The sequence below is a fragment of the Pyricularia oryzae genome, chromosome 4 (genome assembly GCF_000002495.2).
Source record: "Pyricularia oryzae 70-15 chromosome 4, whole genome shotgun sequence".
Lineage (NCBI taxonomy): Eukaryota > Fungi > Ascomycota > Sordariomycetes > Magnaporthales > Pyriculariaceae > Pyricularia > Pyricularia oryzae.
In genome coordinates this window covers 4,876,669-4,893,843 of record NC_017851.1, presented here as the reverse complement: position 1 = coordinate 4,893,843, position 17,175 = coordinate 4,876,669, and the positions used below count along the sequence as shown (strand labels likewise).

The window sequence follows — 17,175 nt, the reverse complement described above, 5'->3', positions numbered from 1 at the left end:
TAATGGAATCATCAAATTGCGAAGCGCGAATCATTCTTGCTCTAAATGAGCTCCGATCAAGCAAAAAGAAAAGCATACGAAAGGTTGCATTAATATATAATGTCCCAAAATCGACACTACACGACAGAATAAACGGCATCGCTTCTTTGGCCAATCGTCGGCCAGGCAACCAAAAGCTAACGGAAAGGGAAGAGGAAGTAATTGTCCAGTATATACTGGACCTGGATTCCCGAGGGTTTCCAGCCCAGATCGCTGATGTGGCCGCAATGGCCGATCATCTTCTCGCTGCGCGGGACGCGCGACCGGTCGGCAAGCAATGGGCTTATCGCTTCGTACAACGACGCACAGAATTAAAAACGCGTTTTTCTCGCGCTTACGATTTCCAAAGAGCTCTTTGCGAAGATCCTGACGCGTTAAACGCGTGGTTTCAATTGGTGGCCAATATGAGGGCCAAATATGGCATCCAAGACTGCGACATGTACAACTTCGACGAAACCGGCTTTATGATGGGCCAGATTTGCGCTGGAATGGTCGTAACTGGGTCCGAAAGACGCGGAAGAAGGAAAAAAGTACAGCCTGGCAATCGAGAATGGGCGACTGCAATTTGTTGCATCAGTGGCGACGGTTACGATATACCCCCGTATATCATCGTCAAAGGCTTTTACCATTTGTCCAATTGGTATACAGAAGGCGGTCTTCCGGACACGTGGCGCCTCAAACCCACCGTTAATGGATGGACCGACAACGAGACTGGCCTCGACTGGGTTCAGCATTTCGACAACCATACAAAATCGCGGACAAAAGGCGTATATCGGATGTTAGTGCTCGATGGGCACGGCAGTCATCGATCCCCTGAATTCGAGGGCTATTGCAAAGATCACAATATTATTCCACTTTACCTGCCTGCTCATTCATCTCATTTAACCCAGCCACTTGATGTCGGAGTGTTTAACGTCCTTAAGCGGGCGTACGGTCAAAAAATTAACGACTTTATCCGGGCCCACATCACTAACATCAGCAAAGTCGACTTCTTTTTGGCTTTTGCAGCGGCTTACAAAAAGTCAATGACAAAAGAAAATATGGCCGGGGGTTTTCGAGGGGCGGGAATTATCCCCCATAGCCCGGAAATGGTCATATCTAAGCTGGATGTTAGGCTACGGACGCCGTCACCTAAAGAGCTTGATTTTTCCAGCACCGAAACCTGGGTCTCTCAAACACCGCACAACCCGACAGAAGCCGTTAATCAATCTACCCTTGTTAAAAGTCGAATCAACTGTCATCAGGGAAGCTCGCCAACGCCTATTTTTAATGCTGTAAAGCAGCTAGCAAAAGGGTTGGAGTCGATTGCTCATCGAACCACACTTTTGGAAGCGGAGAACCACAGCCTTCGGAAGGCCAACGAAGCGCTTAGCAAGCGGCGCAGGGCTCAAAAAACACGTATCCGCGAAGGAGGGTCATTTACCATACAAGAGGGTCAGAATTTGCTTCAATCAAATGGTGCCGATGGTCTAATATACGAAAAGAAAGATGAAAATGGGGAGGGGAGTAGTGCGCAGCCGGCGACTAAACGACGTTGCGGCAACTGCGGTAAACCTGGACATAATGCACGCACCTGTCAGGAGGATGCAGAAATGTCTGATGTACATATATCCGATTGCATTGAGGTAAATTGAACAACGCTGGCGTTGCAATTGAAATTGGAAGTAGTATTGTGCAGGAAAAGTGTCCGGGGTCCTGATATGTCCGGGGTCCTGATGAACCACGTTATAATATTTAAAACCGTGGGAACATAGATACTGTAGTTGATTAAATGCTTTGTACCGTATTGTTTTTTTCACCCATTATTTATTTCACATATATAAAGAGACCCATTCAGTTAACTACCAAGTTAACTGTTTAAGATTTCTTTAATATATTATAGAAATATATAATCGCCCTCGTCCAATCCTCTAACACGCCATCCATAGTCAGGAACGTATATGGCTGGCTCTTTAAAACATGCATATTCGCTTTAACGCCTGTTTTTGTTAACCTATCACCAAACGCAACCTTTCGTCCCGCAGGACGTCCAGCTTCCCGCACATGATTACCGCCCCAAGCAATTTCTCCCAGCCGCCGCCGTGGAAGTAAAAGCAAACGGGCCAACAGATTTGGAAGGTCACTTCTAACATACCAGCTGAGGCGAAAATCTCCATGTATATTTCTTTTTTTTTCATTATCATATTATGGGAAGGGACTGTGGCTAGAGCTATTTCAGAGCTACGGACGGATTCCCAACGGTGGCTGGCCTGCTACAAAGTAAAAAGCTTGGTTCCCTGGGCTCCAACGGCGGGCTTGGCATTTTCCCGGGCTAAGTTTCTCATCCTCATGCGTACATTAGGCCATTATGAAAAGTCACCTAACCATATGCTCACCAAGCCACGCGGGCGATCGGCCCCTTGGGGAACAGCCGCACCAGAAGCTTCCTCCCCTCGTCCGCCAGGAGGATGGCCAGGGCCAGCGGGATGGGTATGAACCAAAACTCTATGGGCACGGTGGCCGTCTGGAACAGGTTCTGTATGCCGGGGGTCTGCGTCACAAACACGGCGATGGCCAGGCTCAGCACCATGCTCAGCGGCAGCCAGGGGTTCCTGCGCTGCTTGGTGAAGGGGTCGGCCTGGACGATGGACATGCGGCGGTTGCGCACGGCCAGGATGTTGCCCCACTGCAGCATGACGAGCGTGACAAAGTAGACGCTCTGGCCCGTGGCCACGAAGCCGTTGAGCTGGTCCTGCGTGTAGCCCCGGTAGCCCTCGCCGAACCCCTCGTACAGGAAGAAGAGCTCGTGCACGGGCATGCCGGCGTACCGCCACATGTAGAGGAAGAACATGGAGTGCGCGATGGTGGTCTCCATGGTGCCGGTGAAGAGGTAGGCCTGGCCGTAGATGCGCGCGTTGATGAGGTGGTCGCGCCGGTGGTCCCGCGGCGGGATGGCCAGCAGGTCGAACTCTGCCTTCTCCATGATCAGAGACAGGCAGAGGAACAGGTCGGTGAAGACGCAGATTATGATCATGAGGAAGGCGGACAGCGGGAGTGGAGTGCCAAAGAAGACGTTGAGGATGACGGGTGCAATCTCAGAGTATGAACCGGCGGGGAGGAGGTACGAGATGACCTTTTGTAGGTTCTGGAACACGAGCCGACCCAGCCGGATGGCGTCGATGATGGAGTCGAACTTGTCCATGAGGACGAGGTCCGCCGCCTCGATGGCCACGTCGCTGCCGGATATGACGGCAACCCCCACGTCCGCCTTGCGCATGGCCGGCGCGTCGTTGACCCCGTCGCCCGTAACGGCCACGACGTTGTGGCGGGCCTGCAGCTCCGTGACGATGCGGAGCTTTTGTTCGGGGGTGGTGCGCGCAAACACGACGTCCTGGTACTCGCACACAACGTCCCAGTCGTCGGTGGACAGCGTCGCGATCTCGGGGCCCTCGACCAGCAGGCTGCGTACCTCGCCGTTGCCGCCCTCGTCCTGCCTGCGCATCTGCCGCATCTCGTCTGCCGACGGAGTAGCCCGCGACTGCACCTTCCTGACGGTATCGGGCTCGCCGCTGCCGCGGAAGAGTCCAATGTTCCTCGCGATGGCCGAGGCGGTCAGGCCATAGTCTCCCGTGACCATGAAGAACCTGATGCCGGCGCGACGGCACTCCGAGATGGTGTGTGCCGTCTCGGGCCGCGGCGGGTCGATGATGCCCAGCAGGGCGATGACGGTGAGGCCGGTCTTGATGGCCTCCGAGGCGACCTCGTCGCTGAATGCGTTGGTGCCGGGGGTGTTCTTGGGCGTGAAGGTGGTCTCGCACAGGAGGATGACACGCTCTGCTCGGCGCGACATCTTGTCCTGGAACCCTTTGAGCGTGGCGCGCGCTTCGCCGTCTAGAGGACGTACCTCGCCGCCCTGGGCAGACCAGTAGTTTGTGCAGTGGGGGAGCAGCACGTCGGGCGCTCCCTTGACGAACACGGTGTATTGTTGACCGGGGGTCGATTTGCCGTCGCCGAACATGGTGAGCATCCATTTGTTCTTTGAGTTGAAGGGCACCTTGAAGTCGGGCTTCCTTGGGCGCACCGGGCTGACGCGCTCACCCTGCGCGGCGAATCGGAGGACGGCGGCGTCCGTAGCATTGCCTCGGACTGCACGCTCGTCAACGGGTAGATGTGTGGTCGTGGGCTCAAACGTTGCATCGTTGCAGAGTACCGCAGCTTCATGAAGCTTGAGAGCGTGGGCCATGGGCCGTTCTTCTTGGTTGGATTCAAAGATGTCGTCAGGGACAGATTCACTATCGACAAAGGCCACAGACGAGACAGTCATCTTGTTCTGCGTGAGGGTGCCTGTCTTGTCTGAGCAGACCACATTCACACAGCCCAAGGTCTCAACCGTGGCCAGTCCCTTGGGCAAGATGTTGCTAGCCTTCATCCTCCTGGCCACAATCATGAGGGTCAGACTGACGGCGATGGGCATTCCCTCGGGGATGAAGGCAACCACACAACCCATGACGTTGTTGAGCATGGCCACCACAGACATGAAGCCCGGGTGGTCCTTGCGCAGCCACGCGCCCCAGGCGATGGCGATCAGCGAAGCCAGAGCGATGGTGAAGCAGACGATGATCTTGACGAATCGCACAATCTCCCTCTGGATGAGCGTCTCCTTCTCGGATACGTTGGACATGGCCTGCGCGATGCGCCCCATGACGGAGCGGGTGCCCGTCAGCACCACGACGCCGGTGCCGCTGCCGTTGACCACCAGCGTGCCCATGAGCGCAATGTTGCGCGTCTCGAGAAAGTTCTCGTCCGTCGCGTCCACGGCACCCTCGACCTCGTCCGACTCGCCCGTCAGCATGGCCCGGTCGAAACGAATGTCGCCCGACGTGCTGACCAGCCGCATGTCGGCGGGGACCTTGTTGCCCATCGAGATGCGGACCACGTCTCCCGCGACGAGCTCGCTGGCCGGCAGGCGCATCTCCTGTCCGTCGCGGATCACCAAGGTTTCCGAGGGGAGAAGGTTCTGGATGCTCTTCATGGTGTTGGAGGTTGACCAGTCTTGAAACGCAGAGAAGCCGGCCTGCAGGAAGATGACGATGAGGATCAGGATGGCCAGCGCGAGGTTCGTGGGGCTGGGCGGATCGCTAAGCGGCTGCCAGCAGATGAAGAAGACGATGACGCCGACCCAGAGCACGGAGCAGAAGCCGCCAAAAAGATACATGAGGATCTTTTTGAAGTAGTTTGTTTTTGGGTGCGGCATCACGTTGGGTCCGTCGCGTTCAATCCGCGTCTTTGCCGCCGTCGACGACAGTCCGGCATCTTGAGAAACGTTGAGCTGTTGGCAGATGGTCTCGGTGCTGAGCTGGTGATAGTTCAAGGCGGCAAAGTAGTCCTGGTCCTGCTTGCTGATTCCCTTTTCGGACTTGTCGCCTCCAACTTCTGCTGCTGCTGCCTCGACGCGACGTGATTCGGACTAGAAATCAGTCGGACGGCTTTTGTCAGCTTTGCCTGCCTTCCTTGGCCATCACTTGCAAATATGCACCAATTTCGAGCAAACAACCAAAAAAAAAAAAAAAAAAAAACATACCTCGTGGATGGAGAGCGTGCGATACTGGATGGGAATGCCGGCGTACGGTGAAGTCTGGGGCAGGCGACGGCGCGAGCTGCGACTCGATGCGCGACTAGTCGAGCGCCCAACTCCCGGCCCACGTCTCTGGCGTTCATCATCAGCATCGACGCCGTGGAATGTGATGTGCAAGTCGGCGTCGACGCCAGGCTTTGACAGCTCTTCGGCCGCTTTCTCCTCGTCTGGCATGGTTGGTCTAAGTGCTAAATTAAAGTAACACGAATATCAATCGATGCCAAGCGGGAGAAGCGAGCGAACGAGAAAGCTTGTTTGCCTCTTAAGCAAACTGCCATGTGGATATCGGGTCTATGCAGAGTTAAGCTTTTGAGAAACAGACGGGGAGCCTAGACCTTGCTCCTCAGATTCGATGCGATGATGGTTCATCCAATGGGCTCAGCGGCATCTAACAGGGTAGCTGGGAGGCAACCCACGGGGTTGCTAATCGATTTTTGGTGGTGTTTAAAATCGCTCATAATTAAGGTACTTGACTTGCATTTTCCTTTATCGGTAAAGTGCTGACCATTTGGCAGATTTTGTGGCGGGTGAACTTGTTTTGCCCACCACCACATTGCCCACCTGGGTGGTATTGATTACGCTTCACTCGAAGCAGGACCCGTGCGTAGGATCCAATTGAAATCCTGCTGCTTATGTCGCGTACGAGAAAAAACACCTTTGTTTGATGGTCATTTTACCTACTAATTGCGGTTAACCGACGGGGTGCACGCCCACCCAAGAAGAAAAACTGCTAAATTGGGGTTGCAACCGGCGCGGCTACCGATGGTTGAGCGATTTTAATTCCCTCTGCAGGAAATGGCTAATCAATGGCTGACAGGTGAGGCCCCTGCCTGCCAAAAATTATATAGGATTGTTTGAAGATGCGTGTAGCGCCCGATGAAGGAGTTGGATGCGAGATGACGATGTTGCAACACACCAAAAGAAAATGCAATGGATCTCGGGAGAAAAGGCAAAACCTAGTTGGGTAGTGCCGCGGTTAGACAACCCCGATGCACGTGGTATGATGACATTGTTTTGACAAACGAATTGCCCTGTGTAAAACTGCTACTGAGCTAGGTAAAAGTACTGACCATAAAATGTCTAGCTTGGGTTCTGCCATGATTGCTACCGCGTATGGCGCGCCGACTCGCGGCACGGGCGCTCCAAGCTGGTAGGTAAGGTAAGGAGGTCCTGCCTGACTTACCGCCTAATCCGCAGCTCCTCAATCATCGATCCCCAATTTTTAAAAGCAGCTTGTCGTCCTTGAAGGATGTTTTTTTTTTTTTCTTAACAATTTCTGTTTTGTAGCGCCTTTCCCTTCGGCCCTTTTTGGGAAGCTTGTCTTATGTCCATACCTTACCTGAGGTAGTCTCTTTTTCTTGACGCTACGCCCCGAGCAATAGCTCGTTTGTCGACGTCATACGCATTATTTTTCCAAGACTAGGCTGCTTGACAATGATGCTCGCAGGGCTAGCATTGACATGTCAGGTAGGGCACATAGGGCGGACGGGAGATCATAGGTGCCTACTTGGGTAATAGCGAACTGGAGCACGAGCCAAAATATATGAGCACAGGATTTTCTTTCATTTTCCCATCAATTCTATGTGATACGTTGCCAGGGAACAGTGTTTGTTTGGCATTCTCTGTTCCCCACCATAACTTGAGTCGTGACATTATCTGACTGCAGCTTAGAATATTTCTTCATAAGGCTGCGCACGACGCGCGTTCTCGGCTTGACGTGGCTTTAGTGGCTTTATGCAAGGACTGCCTGTCATACTTCCCCCCAGAATAGAAGTCATAAACAAGCTTTATCGGTCGCTGATTCCGAGGGCCCGGAATTAATGGGTCGTGGCTGGTGCACTTTTGCATTACACGTACAAATTCTTCGGAGGTGCCGTGGCGCTCTGCAAGGAATTCGTTGTTATATCTCCTGGTACTGTTATTATGATTGAGAAATTACACAAGGGTTCATTCAGTTTTTTTTTTTTTTTTCTTCTTTTTTTTTATCACGTACCATAATAGCATCAAGTCCATTTTCTCCTCTTTTTGTTAACTTTTGCAACTCTCCATGATGCAATTTTCATTTGCCCTTGTGATCTCCATTTTTGCCCACGTGGCCATGGGCACAGCCCTTGGCGCCAACATCAACAATGACCCTGGTTTCGTCTGCAAACCCGGCAACGTTCCTTACACCTGTGAGCTCACATCGCAACCCAATTCGCACCAAGAACCCAACATTCAATCTCCGGCTTGTGCCAAGAAGACATATACCTGCAGATATGATCCGAGTGCCAAACCTGAATCAAAGGCGCTCGCGGTGAGAAATGATGGCAAGTAATCTGAATATAGTGACACCCAATCAACTTTCGTAGTTTCAATCTACGTCACAATGCACTCCAATCTTTTTTGACCAAGAACCAAACAAGTTGAATCGCAACTACTGAAATTGCGCAAGGCTAATGACACCTCGTTTTCACAGGCTTAAAGGGAAACTTGGTTCCTCGCGAACTAACTGTCGGAACCTTCCTCATTGCCTGCGCGGGTTATATTGCCGTGTTCTTACTACAAGCTTGCTCAGAATCAAGGCTTAGCGATTCTGATCCCACTACAAGAGCCGTGCGTCACATCCGTAATGAGATTGCTTATGATCGGTTTGATCGGAGCGTGATGAACTGGCTGAGAAGTTAGGCAGTCAAGCTGAACTTATCAAGGACATTTCGAGACGGCTGGGTCTGATGGGAAAGTTGGTTGTTTTCAAAATTTAGCTTAATATCATTAAATGTATGCTCTCAACGTGTGTGGATGGCCTCTTGCATAATCACACGCTTCCTGGTCATTCTGACGATTTATCATGAAGTTTGTGGCGCGATGTTCCAAAACAGGGGTCAGCCTTCAGACGATTGTGGTTTGATTTGAAGGCCTCAACTCACCCAACAGTCTGCGTCCATTGTATGAGCAAGACATTTATTCCTGTCTTGATATCTCCCTTCGGCTAAGATATCACCAAACGCGTAAATACTCGAGTGAAAAGTTGAAATTACTCGGTTTCTTATAAGTAGGTAGATATTAGAGGTGGGCCCCTAGTACTCAAGTCATGCAAAATCAATATATAGAAGCGGAACGACATGGTCAAATTCTTCACCTCGATACTATGTAATGTCGAAAGCTATTATGGGGGCATTGACCACCTATATAAATAGGGCTGCACTTACGAGCACTCACCTGCGGCTATTGAGCACTTATTAATCTCCACTGGCAGGTCCACATAGCGATAATTTGCACTGGGTATTTTCTTTTGGGTGCAGTTTTGGGCCACGTCAAACACGAGGTGTGGTGACAAACAAGGGTGCCATACAAGAAAACAGCAAAATAGCGGTTACGTAATTGGATTAAATATACAAAAATGGTGCATGGTGCGTGGTGCTTTACATAGTATACGTTTGCAAACTGGGAACAACCTCATGTAACCCGCACAGATCCAACGCAGGGTGGGACAAGTTCGGGTAGCGTTTGGCCGGGCACAAGTCCCAAAACGTGTTTCTGCGATATTATTACTGGGTGGGGACGGAGTGGATATAAGTAGGCGCCCGTTGACCGGAGGTGAGTGCTCGTTAGTTTGGCCCTTTATAACTCAAACGTTGAACCCAAACCCTGTTACAGGAATATAGACAAAGTCGAGAACCTGGTGTCTGTGACCGGATTTAGTGGCATCGACATAACGACGCAGCTTCCGAAGAACTAGGTACTTAGAGCTCGCGAGGCAGCTGACTAATAAATACAGTTAGTTGAAAATTTGGTACAAAGGAAGGTTTCTTAAGCCCCAGTCAAACTAAAACACGAGCCAAATTAAATACACCAAATATCCCTATTTATTTAATAATGCTGATAGGCGTTTCGTAGATCGATCGATCAACAAAACGTTGCTATGGGTAAAAAGGTAGTATATTCTTGTCTAACAACTAATTATTCTGTCTACGTTCGAGCTTCTAATCGTCTTTTCCCTCTTATACCCGTGGTCGAGGACTGGATGAGTCACGTGCGGGTCCTGTGGGGCACCGCACGTGAGTCATCGATTGAATTGATGAATTGAACGCAATCCTCTCTATTCCAACAGATAGATTGCTAGGAAATAGAGCTTGTTAATTATATGCATTATTTTGCATGTAATAAGCCCACTTTTATTTGTATATAGCCAATTTTATTTAGTGCCGAAGTGGAGTGGGGAATGGTGGAATTCCGTTACTTTGTTAATGCAGGAATGCAATTTAAAGGTCAGCGAGTGGGGTTAGCTACCCTGTACCGGGTTTAATACCCACCCTGCACCTGCGAGTCAGCTACCCTGTACCGGGTTGAAAATTTCACCAAGTCAACGTTTAAATGCAAACCCAGAGATGGTTTGTATGCAAATGAGGGTGTTTTTTCAAAAACCCATACAAATTAGTTTTTCGGAAATTCATTCGCGGCACCGGAACCTTTTCTGGCGTGCGGACCCCCACTTCGATGTCGGAGAGTATGTAAGGGAAATAAAGCAAAATCTCCCCCAACCAATTATTTATCAGTACCAAAATTATAGTGCATTTCTACCTATTATTCAGCGCTTTTAGCACTGGTTATTTACCACGCCGCACCTAGGGTTTACCCCTATATCCCCTGTTAGCACCATTGTTATTAACAGGTTATGAGCCCGGAAAGGTTCTAGCTAGTGCACTAAAGCGCACTTTGCATTATTGGAAAGCCCTGTTTTCAGGCTTTAATTTGGTTATTGTCGCATATCCGCAGCACGTATATTGACGAAGATATTGCTGTTTTTGTGCAAATTGTTGGTTATAGGTGCTACGTTAGCACCTATCCCCCCTGTAATTACAGTGAGGGGTCGCTATATTAGCGTTTGACTCAGGCCCAATTTTCAGGCACTGCAGCGCTCGCTCGATTGCAAATCCCAAAATTTTTGGTGTGGTTTTTATGGGTTGTGCATCGCTATTGCGATTGGTTCAAATTTTTAGTGCGTTAATTAGGGTTTGCGCTAACGAGTCAGGGCCAAAACCCCTGTATTCGCCCGCTAATAGCCCAGTGATCCACTAACCGAACGCTGCAAATTACCCTGCAGGTTACCCTGCACCCACCTAGCGAATTGAACTTTCGATCGCTAGTGCACCTGGATCGGTACAAATAATACCAGGGCACCCATTAATTGTGGATTTAGGGATTCCAACCCTGTATTTTCAGTGGACTCGATCATTGAAAATAGCAATAAGCCCTATATTTGGCAAGTATAGGCCTGTAACCGTTAGAAGGCAAACGGCTATAGAAAATCCTAGATTGGGGTATTTACCCTTAGGCGACTAGGTTAGTTTTTAACTATAATTCAGGCCACCCTACAATGGAAGACAGCCCTATGTCGGGCCTCCCAGGCCCAATTCCACCGGATAGGGGCCCTGAATCCAGCCCGAATGAAGTTCTAACCGCTAAATTACAGGCGCAAGACCTGCAATTAAAAGCGTTAACTACGCAATTGGATCAACTTCAGCACACAATTCAACAGTTAACATCTCTGTTGACGCTGAAAAATGGTGAACCCACTAGTTTTAGTGGTATTGCGGGTATTAATACCCCCAATAGCGGTAATCTGGAGGCCAACCCACAGATTTTTAGCGCTAATACCGCTACCGCACCACCTAATCCACCCGGTAACCTAATTCTAGGTGACGGGATAGGTAAAGAACTATCAAAACGGGTATTTTCCTTCCCCGAAAATTGCAAATTAGTAGGGGCTAGCAATTACGACCTGTGGAAACAGGCACTTATAGTACAATTCAGGGCTATAAAAGCTGCGGAATTTATTTCCAACCCTGAAATTGGCTATAGCCTACCGGAACATGAGCAATCAGTCCTATTATTGCTTATTAAAGACAGCCTAACCAAGGAACCTTTAGAATCCATTGCATGGCATTCCAGCCCTGTAACGGCCTATAAGACCCTGGAAGATAGCTATTCCGTTGCACCCGAGATTAGCAGAGACTCGCTATATCGGGAATTTCACGCCCTAAATTTTTCGAAATTTAGAGGGTCAATACCAGAATTTAACAGCCGTTTTAATTCCCTGGTAGCTAGATTAGCGAATGCCAACGTGCAAATTAGCCCTATCGATGTACGAAATCAATACCTACGGGCCCTGGAGGGGACGTTCCCTACCTGGACCGAACGCCAACGCAGTACCCAACGGGCCCTGCAGGCTATAGGCCAAAATTCGGATCGATTAAATTTGCAATACCTTATGGCGGACCTTATATCCGAAAATTCGATTTCAGGCTCTACAACTGCCAAAGCCACTAATTACAGGGCTGAAGGTCGAAAATCAGGGAAAAAAGGCGCTAAAAAGGACGCTAAAAAGGAAAATAATGGGCAGGACGGCACCTCCAAATCACGAAAAAAGGGCAAATCAACCCCTAATTCGGATTCGGCTATTGCAAAAGATAATAAATCCTCCAATTCCAGCGAATCGAACGCTGGAACTTCCATGATTTCAATGGATTTCGAGTTATTTACGGGCTCGATTCCAGGTGACGTTAGCGTTTGCGCAGCGTATAACGCCCTGGAACAGGCAGGCGATTCGGGCGGTAATTTACCGTACCGGGCACTGCAACAGGAGGTTAATTCCGCTATTAGCGGGGTTATAGAATTATGTTCGGAATCGGATTCGGAACCCGATTATACCGGTAAAACGCTAAAACCACAGGTATTAGCAACTAATTCTAAGGCTAAGACGAAGCCTGGAAGCGGCGTAAATAGGGACCCTAAGCCCCGACGGCTAGGCTACCCGGTCCTGTACGATACAGGTAGCACGCACCATATCTTTGCAAATAAGCAATTTTTTACCGATTATACCCCCGGCTCAACAGTCGAAATCGGTACCGGAGGTGGCCCTGTTAGGCCTATTGGCACTGGAACTGTTAAAATACAGGTCCGGTATGGCTCCAAAATTGACGAATTTAGAGAGGTTACGTTAAATAACGTGCTATATATCCCCTCGTTTGGAATAAATATCGTTAGTGGGCTAATACACTACAATACAGGGGGCGTATTATTAAAAAATACCCTGTACGATCGGGATCGCAAGGCGTGGGGACGCCTAAATACCGCCAAAAATTCGTTCTGTTTGGAGGTAAAAGGGTGCGATATCCTTATTCGAAATACTACATCTACGGTTTCGAATTACGCCTGTGTAATTGGTGAATATAGCACCGCCTCTAGCCTAACCTTACAGGGGGTTACAAAGGGCTACGCAGCCCCGTTGGAGGTAAAACTAAATAATATAGTCCCTGAAGACCAAGACGACTATAAAATCTACACCGATTCGGAACCGGGAGAAAATACGGTAACGGAAGTGTTAAATCCCAAACAAAATAAGGATATAACCGTAGATTTACCTGTAATGCAGAAATTTAGTGCAAAAACCCCTGAAAATCCACGTGAGATTGGGCCCCGTAGGCCCGGTAAGCCGCTAGATGACCCTTTTAAGCAGCCTAATACAAAAGGGGCTAATACCGAAAAAGAGGGGGTTTCCCACACAAGAAATCCGTTGTTAGAACCTCCTTTAGTACCGGAATTAGTGCAGGCCCCTGTAAATTACCTCCCTTTAAGCCTAAATCGAACTACCGATGGTTGGGTAACAGCTGAAGGAGACGGAATTACAGGCGATTGTGACGAAATCCAGGCCCAAAAAGCCCTGTTATGGCACAGGCGCTTAGGGCATATAGGGTTGTTATTGCTTAAAAAGACCGCTAAAAACGCAGACGGTCTACCTAATTTCGACAAAATTAGGGCTATTACCTGCATTACTTGCATTAAAGCCACCTCTGTTAGGCGTACAAATAAAGGGGCACTCCCTACACCCCCTAATATCCTCGATTCCATAGAGGGTGATACAGTAACCCTTAAACCTAACCCTCACAATAAAAAACCCGTATTTTTGTTATTAGTGGATCGAAAATCACGTTTTCGGTGGTCGATCTCACTACGGAATAAAGCCGGACCTACGGTTTTAGTGGCTATTAAAGGCTTTTTTAAGGTTTTAAAAGCTACGTACGGGCGCTACCCCACTAAATTTCATTTTGATGGGGGGCACGAGGTAAATACAGAGCTTCAAGATTGGTTTGCAAGTAAAGGTGTTAATTTTAGCACCTCCAACCCCTACAACCATGGCCAAAACGGGCTAACGGAACGGTCCGTTAGGGTTATTTTGGATAGGCTAAGGTCTACCATTTTAGCGGCAGGTCTACCACTATATTTATGGTGTTATTTACTGTCAGCCGTGGTTGATTTAGTTAACCGTACAGCGGTAACTAACAGGGAGTTAACACCCTACGAGGAATTTTATTCCGAATTTCAACCTGGATTACCACACAGGCCTAATTTAGGCCATTATCGGGTTATTGGTACCGTATGCCAGGCTATTATACCGCTGGAAAAACGCCAAAAATCCAACAAATTGGCTCCCCGAACGGAAACAGTAAGGCTTTTAGCCCATTTATCCAATTCTACAGCGTTGGTTTACGCCCCCGCCAGACGGGCCGTATATAAAACCTCTACCGTAAAAATTTTAGAGGGTATACCCGCTGAAAATTTGGCTATTCCAGGGGAAACGCTACAGATTTCAGAGGGGGAAAATCCAGATTTAGAGGGGGATTCTAATTCTGAACCTGAAGACGAAATCTACAGCGCCAAAACTTTGGATCCAGTGGATAATAATCCCCTACCTCCCGCAATTACAGTTCCTCCCTGGCCTGTACAGTCTACTGTTCGCCCCCCAGAGCTTATAACGGTAGCGGTGCCTAATTCAGCACCTAAAATAACGGAAGTTCCGGTGTTTTCGGCACCTAAAATACAGAATATGGAGTTAAATTCGCAGTTCGAAAACCCAGATCCTATGGATATCGATTACGTGCATTATCTTTGTTATCAAACCCAAAAGAAAACAAAGAAAAAGCCCACTAAAGACGGCGAACCAAATAGCTACCAACAGGCCCTAAAAAGCCCTGAAAGTGCTAAATGGTTAGCAGCTTTAGCGTCTGAATTCGACCAGATCGTTACTGCAAAAACCTTCCGTTTTATCCCTAAAATTAAAATGCATACAGGCCGTAGACTAATCTCTACCCGGCCGGTGTTTAAATTAAAAAAGGATGAAAATAATAAGCCTATAAAGTATAAAGCCAGGCTTGTTGTTAGGGGGTTTTTACAGGTCGAAGGCCTAGATTATATCGAGACTTTTGCTAGCACTAGTATACCGCCCACCTGGCGTATATTATTGGCTATAGCTAATGCACAAAATTGGGAAATAGAACAAATCGATTTTATCGGTGCGTTTTTAAATAGTGACCTTACCGACGTAGATATTTATTTGCAAATTCCAGAGGGTTTTAGCGATTGGGCTAGATCTTGCAGCCCTACTACCGCTAAAATTTTAGTGCAAATGGGCTATAATCCAAAGGAAATGCAAGTTATACTGTTGGAAAAGGCGCTATACGGTCTGAAACAGGGCCCAAGAGAATGGCAAACAAAGCTAAAAAGCCTACTTTTTACAGAAGGTTTTAAGCCGCTAATCTCTGATCCAGCTGTCTTTTATAATGCTAAATCCAAGCATTTCATTGTTACTTTTGTTGACGATTGCCTGCTAATAGGTCCTAAATTGCAATATATTCAGGATTTAAAAGCCCGTTTTAACAAAATATACGCATTGGAAGACAGGGGCCCTGCAGCCTATTTTCTAGGCGTTCAGATTATAAGGGACAGGCCTAACCGCCTGCTTTGGCTCCATCAAAGTCAGTATATAGAGGAAGCATTAGCAACGTTCGGATTAGCTGATTGCAAACCTATTTCTGTTCCCTTACAGCCGGGTGTGCTAAAATATAGTGGGGGCAAACCCGTAAATGCGCTAGAAATCAAATTGTTACAGCGTATTATCGGCACCCTAATGTATTTAATGCTATTAACGCGCCCGGACATCGGTTTTGCGGTTCAATGGTTATCTCGTTTTTTAACGAAAGCCACTACAATCCACTTAACGGCAGCTAAAAACCTACTTCGCTACTTAGCAGGTACTAAATCCCTAGCAATCTGCTACGGAAATAGGGTAATTAAAGCTAATTTACCACCTAACTCTTTGATTGGGGGTTTTAAAGGCCTAAAATTACTTGGTTTTAGTGACAGCGATTTTGCCGGGGCTAGGGAAGATTCAAAATCCACTTACGGATATTTGTATACCCTATCTGGGGGCCCTATAACGTGGAAGTGCAAAAAGGCTAGTACTATAGCTTTAAGCACCCCAGAAGCCGAAACCGACGCCTTAGCGGAAGCCCTGCGTGAAGCACAGTGGCTTAAAAGCCTATTTACAGAGATTGGACTACCTGTAAAAGGCCCTATTGCAATATTTGGAGATAATACAGGCTCTATAGCTAACGCACACAACCCTACGCACCACCAACGTACTAAACATACGTTATTAAAATTTCACTACGTAAGGGAGTTAGTTACAGAAGGATTAGTGACCCTAAAATACCTGGAATCCAAACAAATGCCCGCTGACGGCCTTACAAAGCCCCTAACGCTTCCAATTCACAAGGTTTTTTTAGAGCTTATAGGGTTAAAACCCCTGTAAACTTAGTTTTTACCTATTGAATTGTAGGGCACCTAGTTAGTTCGTTAGCTAACTACCACCATTTTTCTCCTTTGTTTGCAATTATTGGATTTTTGTTAGCCCGACACCAACCGATCTACCCAAACCTACCCTGCTCAGGTTGATTATTAAGCAACTTATACCGACCTTATACCCGAAGTCGAATCCGAATTTAATTAGCTCGCGTTTTGGGCGACCTAGCGATTTTTAATCTACCCTATATATTAAACTTTTCTGGGATCCACAACAACGAACAGCCAGATTAGCTACCTGGCTTAGTAGTAAGTTCCGTTGGTTATAATCTGTAGGTCGTGGGTTCGAATCCGGGGGTTGTTACAATTCTGGGGGTCTTTTTCAATTCGGGGGTTCAGTCAATCGGGGGTTTGGTACAAAGGGCTTATTCATCCAGGGGGTTCGCACCGGGGGTTCGAGTTGGGTTGGGACACAAGGGGGAATTTCTTTTGTTTTTTTGTTTTGGGGGTTTTATTTTACGTACTTTTCTTTTCCGACTTTATTTTTGGATTAAGTAGCAAAAGAGAGGGGGTGTTAATTATATGCATTATTTTGCATGTAATAAGCCCACTTTTATTTGTATATAGCCAATTTTATTTAGTGCCGAAGTGGAGTGGGGAATGGTGGAATTCCGTTACTTTGTTAATGCAGGAATGCAATTTAAAGGTCAGCGAGTGGGGTTAGCTACCCTGTACCGGGTTTAATACCCACCCTGCACCTGCGAGTCAGCTACCCTGTACCGGGTTGAAAATTTCACCAAGTCAACGTTTAAATGCAAACCCAGAGATGGTTTGTATGCAAATGAGGGTGTTTTTTCAAAAACCCATACAAATTAGTTTTTCGGAAATTCATTCGCGGC

The 17,175-nt window shown here is 48.0% G+C and overlaps 3 protein-coding genes across 3 annotated transcripts; 2 read left to right on the top strand and 1 right to left on the bottom strand.

Moving 5' to 3' along the window:
* Window positions 1–2,158: 2,158 nt before the first annotated feature.
* MGG_10027 (calcium-transporting ATPase 1) lies at window positions 2,159–5,944 on the bottom strand. Its single transcript, XM_003717429.1, has 2 exons — window positions 5,600–5,944; window positions 2,159–5,485 (listed from the first exon to the last, which is right to left on the bottom strand). The coding sequence occupies exons 1-2, from the start codon at window positions 5,825–5,827 to the stop codon at window positions 2,411–2,413; spliced, it is 3,303 nt and encodes a 1,100-aa protein (XP_003717477.1). The 5' UTR covers window positions 5,828–5,944; the 3' UTR covers window positions 2,159–2,410.
* Window positions 5,945–7,703: 1,759 nt separating this feature from the next.
* On the top strand, window positions 7,704–8,441 carry MGG_13604 (uncharacterized protein; the record flags this gene model as incomplete). The annotated part of the gene is made up of 2 exons (XM_003717428.1): window positions 7,704–7,827; window positions 8,112–8,441. 2 exons carry the CDS (start codon window positions 7,704–7,706, stop codon window positions 8,318–8,320), a joined length of 333 nt encoding a protein of 110 aa, XP_003717476.1. The 3' UTR covers window positions 8,321–8,441.
* A 1,360-nt stretch (window positions 8,442–9,801) lies between these two features.
* On the top strand, window positions 9,802–10,264 carry MGG_17243 (uncharacterized protein; the record flags this gene model as incomplete). The annotated part of the gene is made up of 3 exons (XM_003717427.1): window positions 9,802–9,916; window positions 10,074–10,142; window positions 10,206–10,264. Coding segments are annotated over 3 exons (243 nt in total), but the record flags the coding sequence as incomplete, so codon positions are not given.
* Between the last annotated feature and the right edge of the window lie 6,911 nt (window positions 10,265–17,175).

Excerpts from the sequence above, each read along its gene's own strand:
- MGG_10027 (XM_003717429.1), bottom strand. The coding sequence starts at position 5,827 with ATGCCAGACGAGGAGAAAGCGGCCGAAGAGCTGTCAAAGCCTGGCGTC. Across the intron at positions 5,486-5,599 it reads GCACGCTCTCCATCCACGAG|TCCGAATCACGTCGCGTCGA; the intron begins GTATGTTTTTTT and ends ACTGATTTCTAG.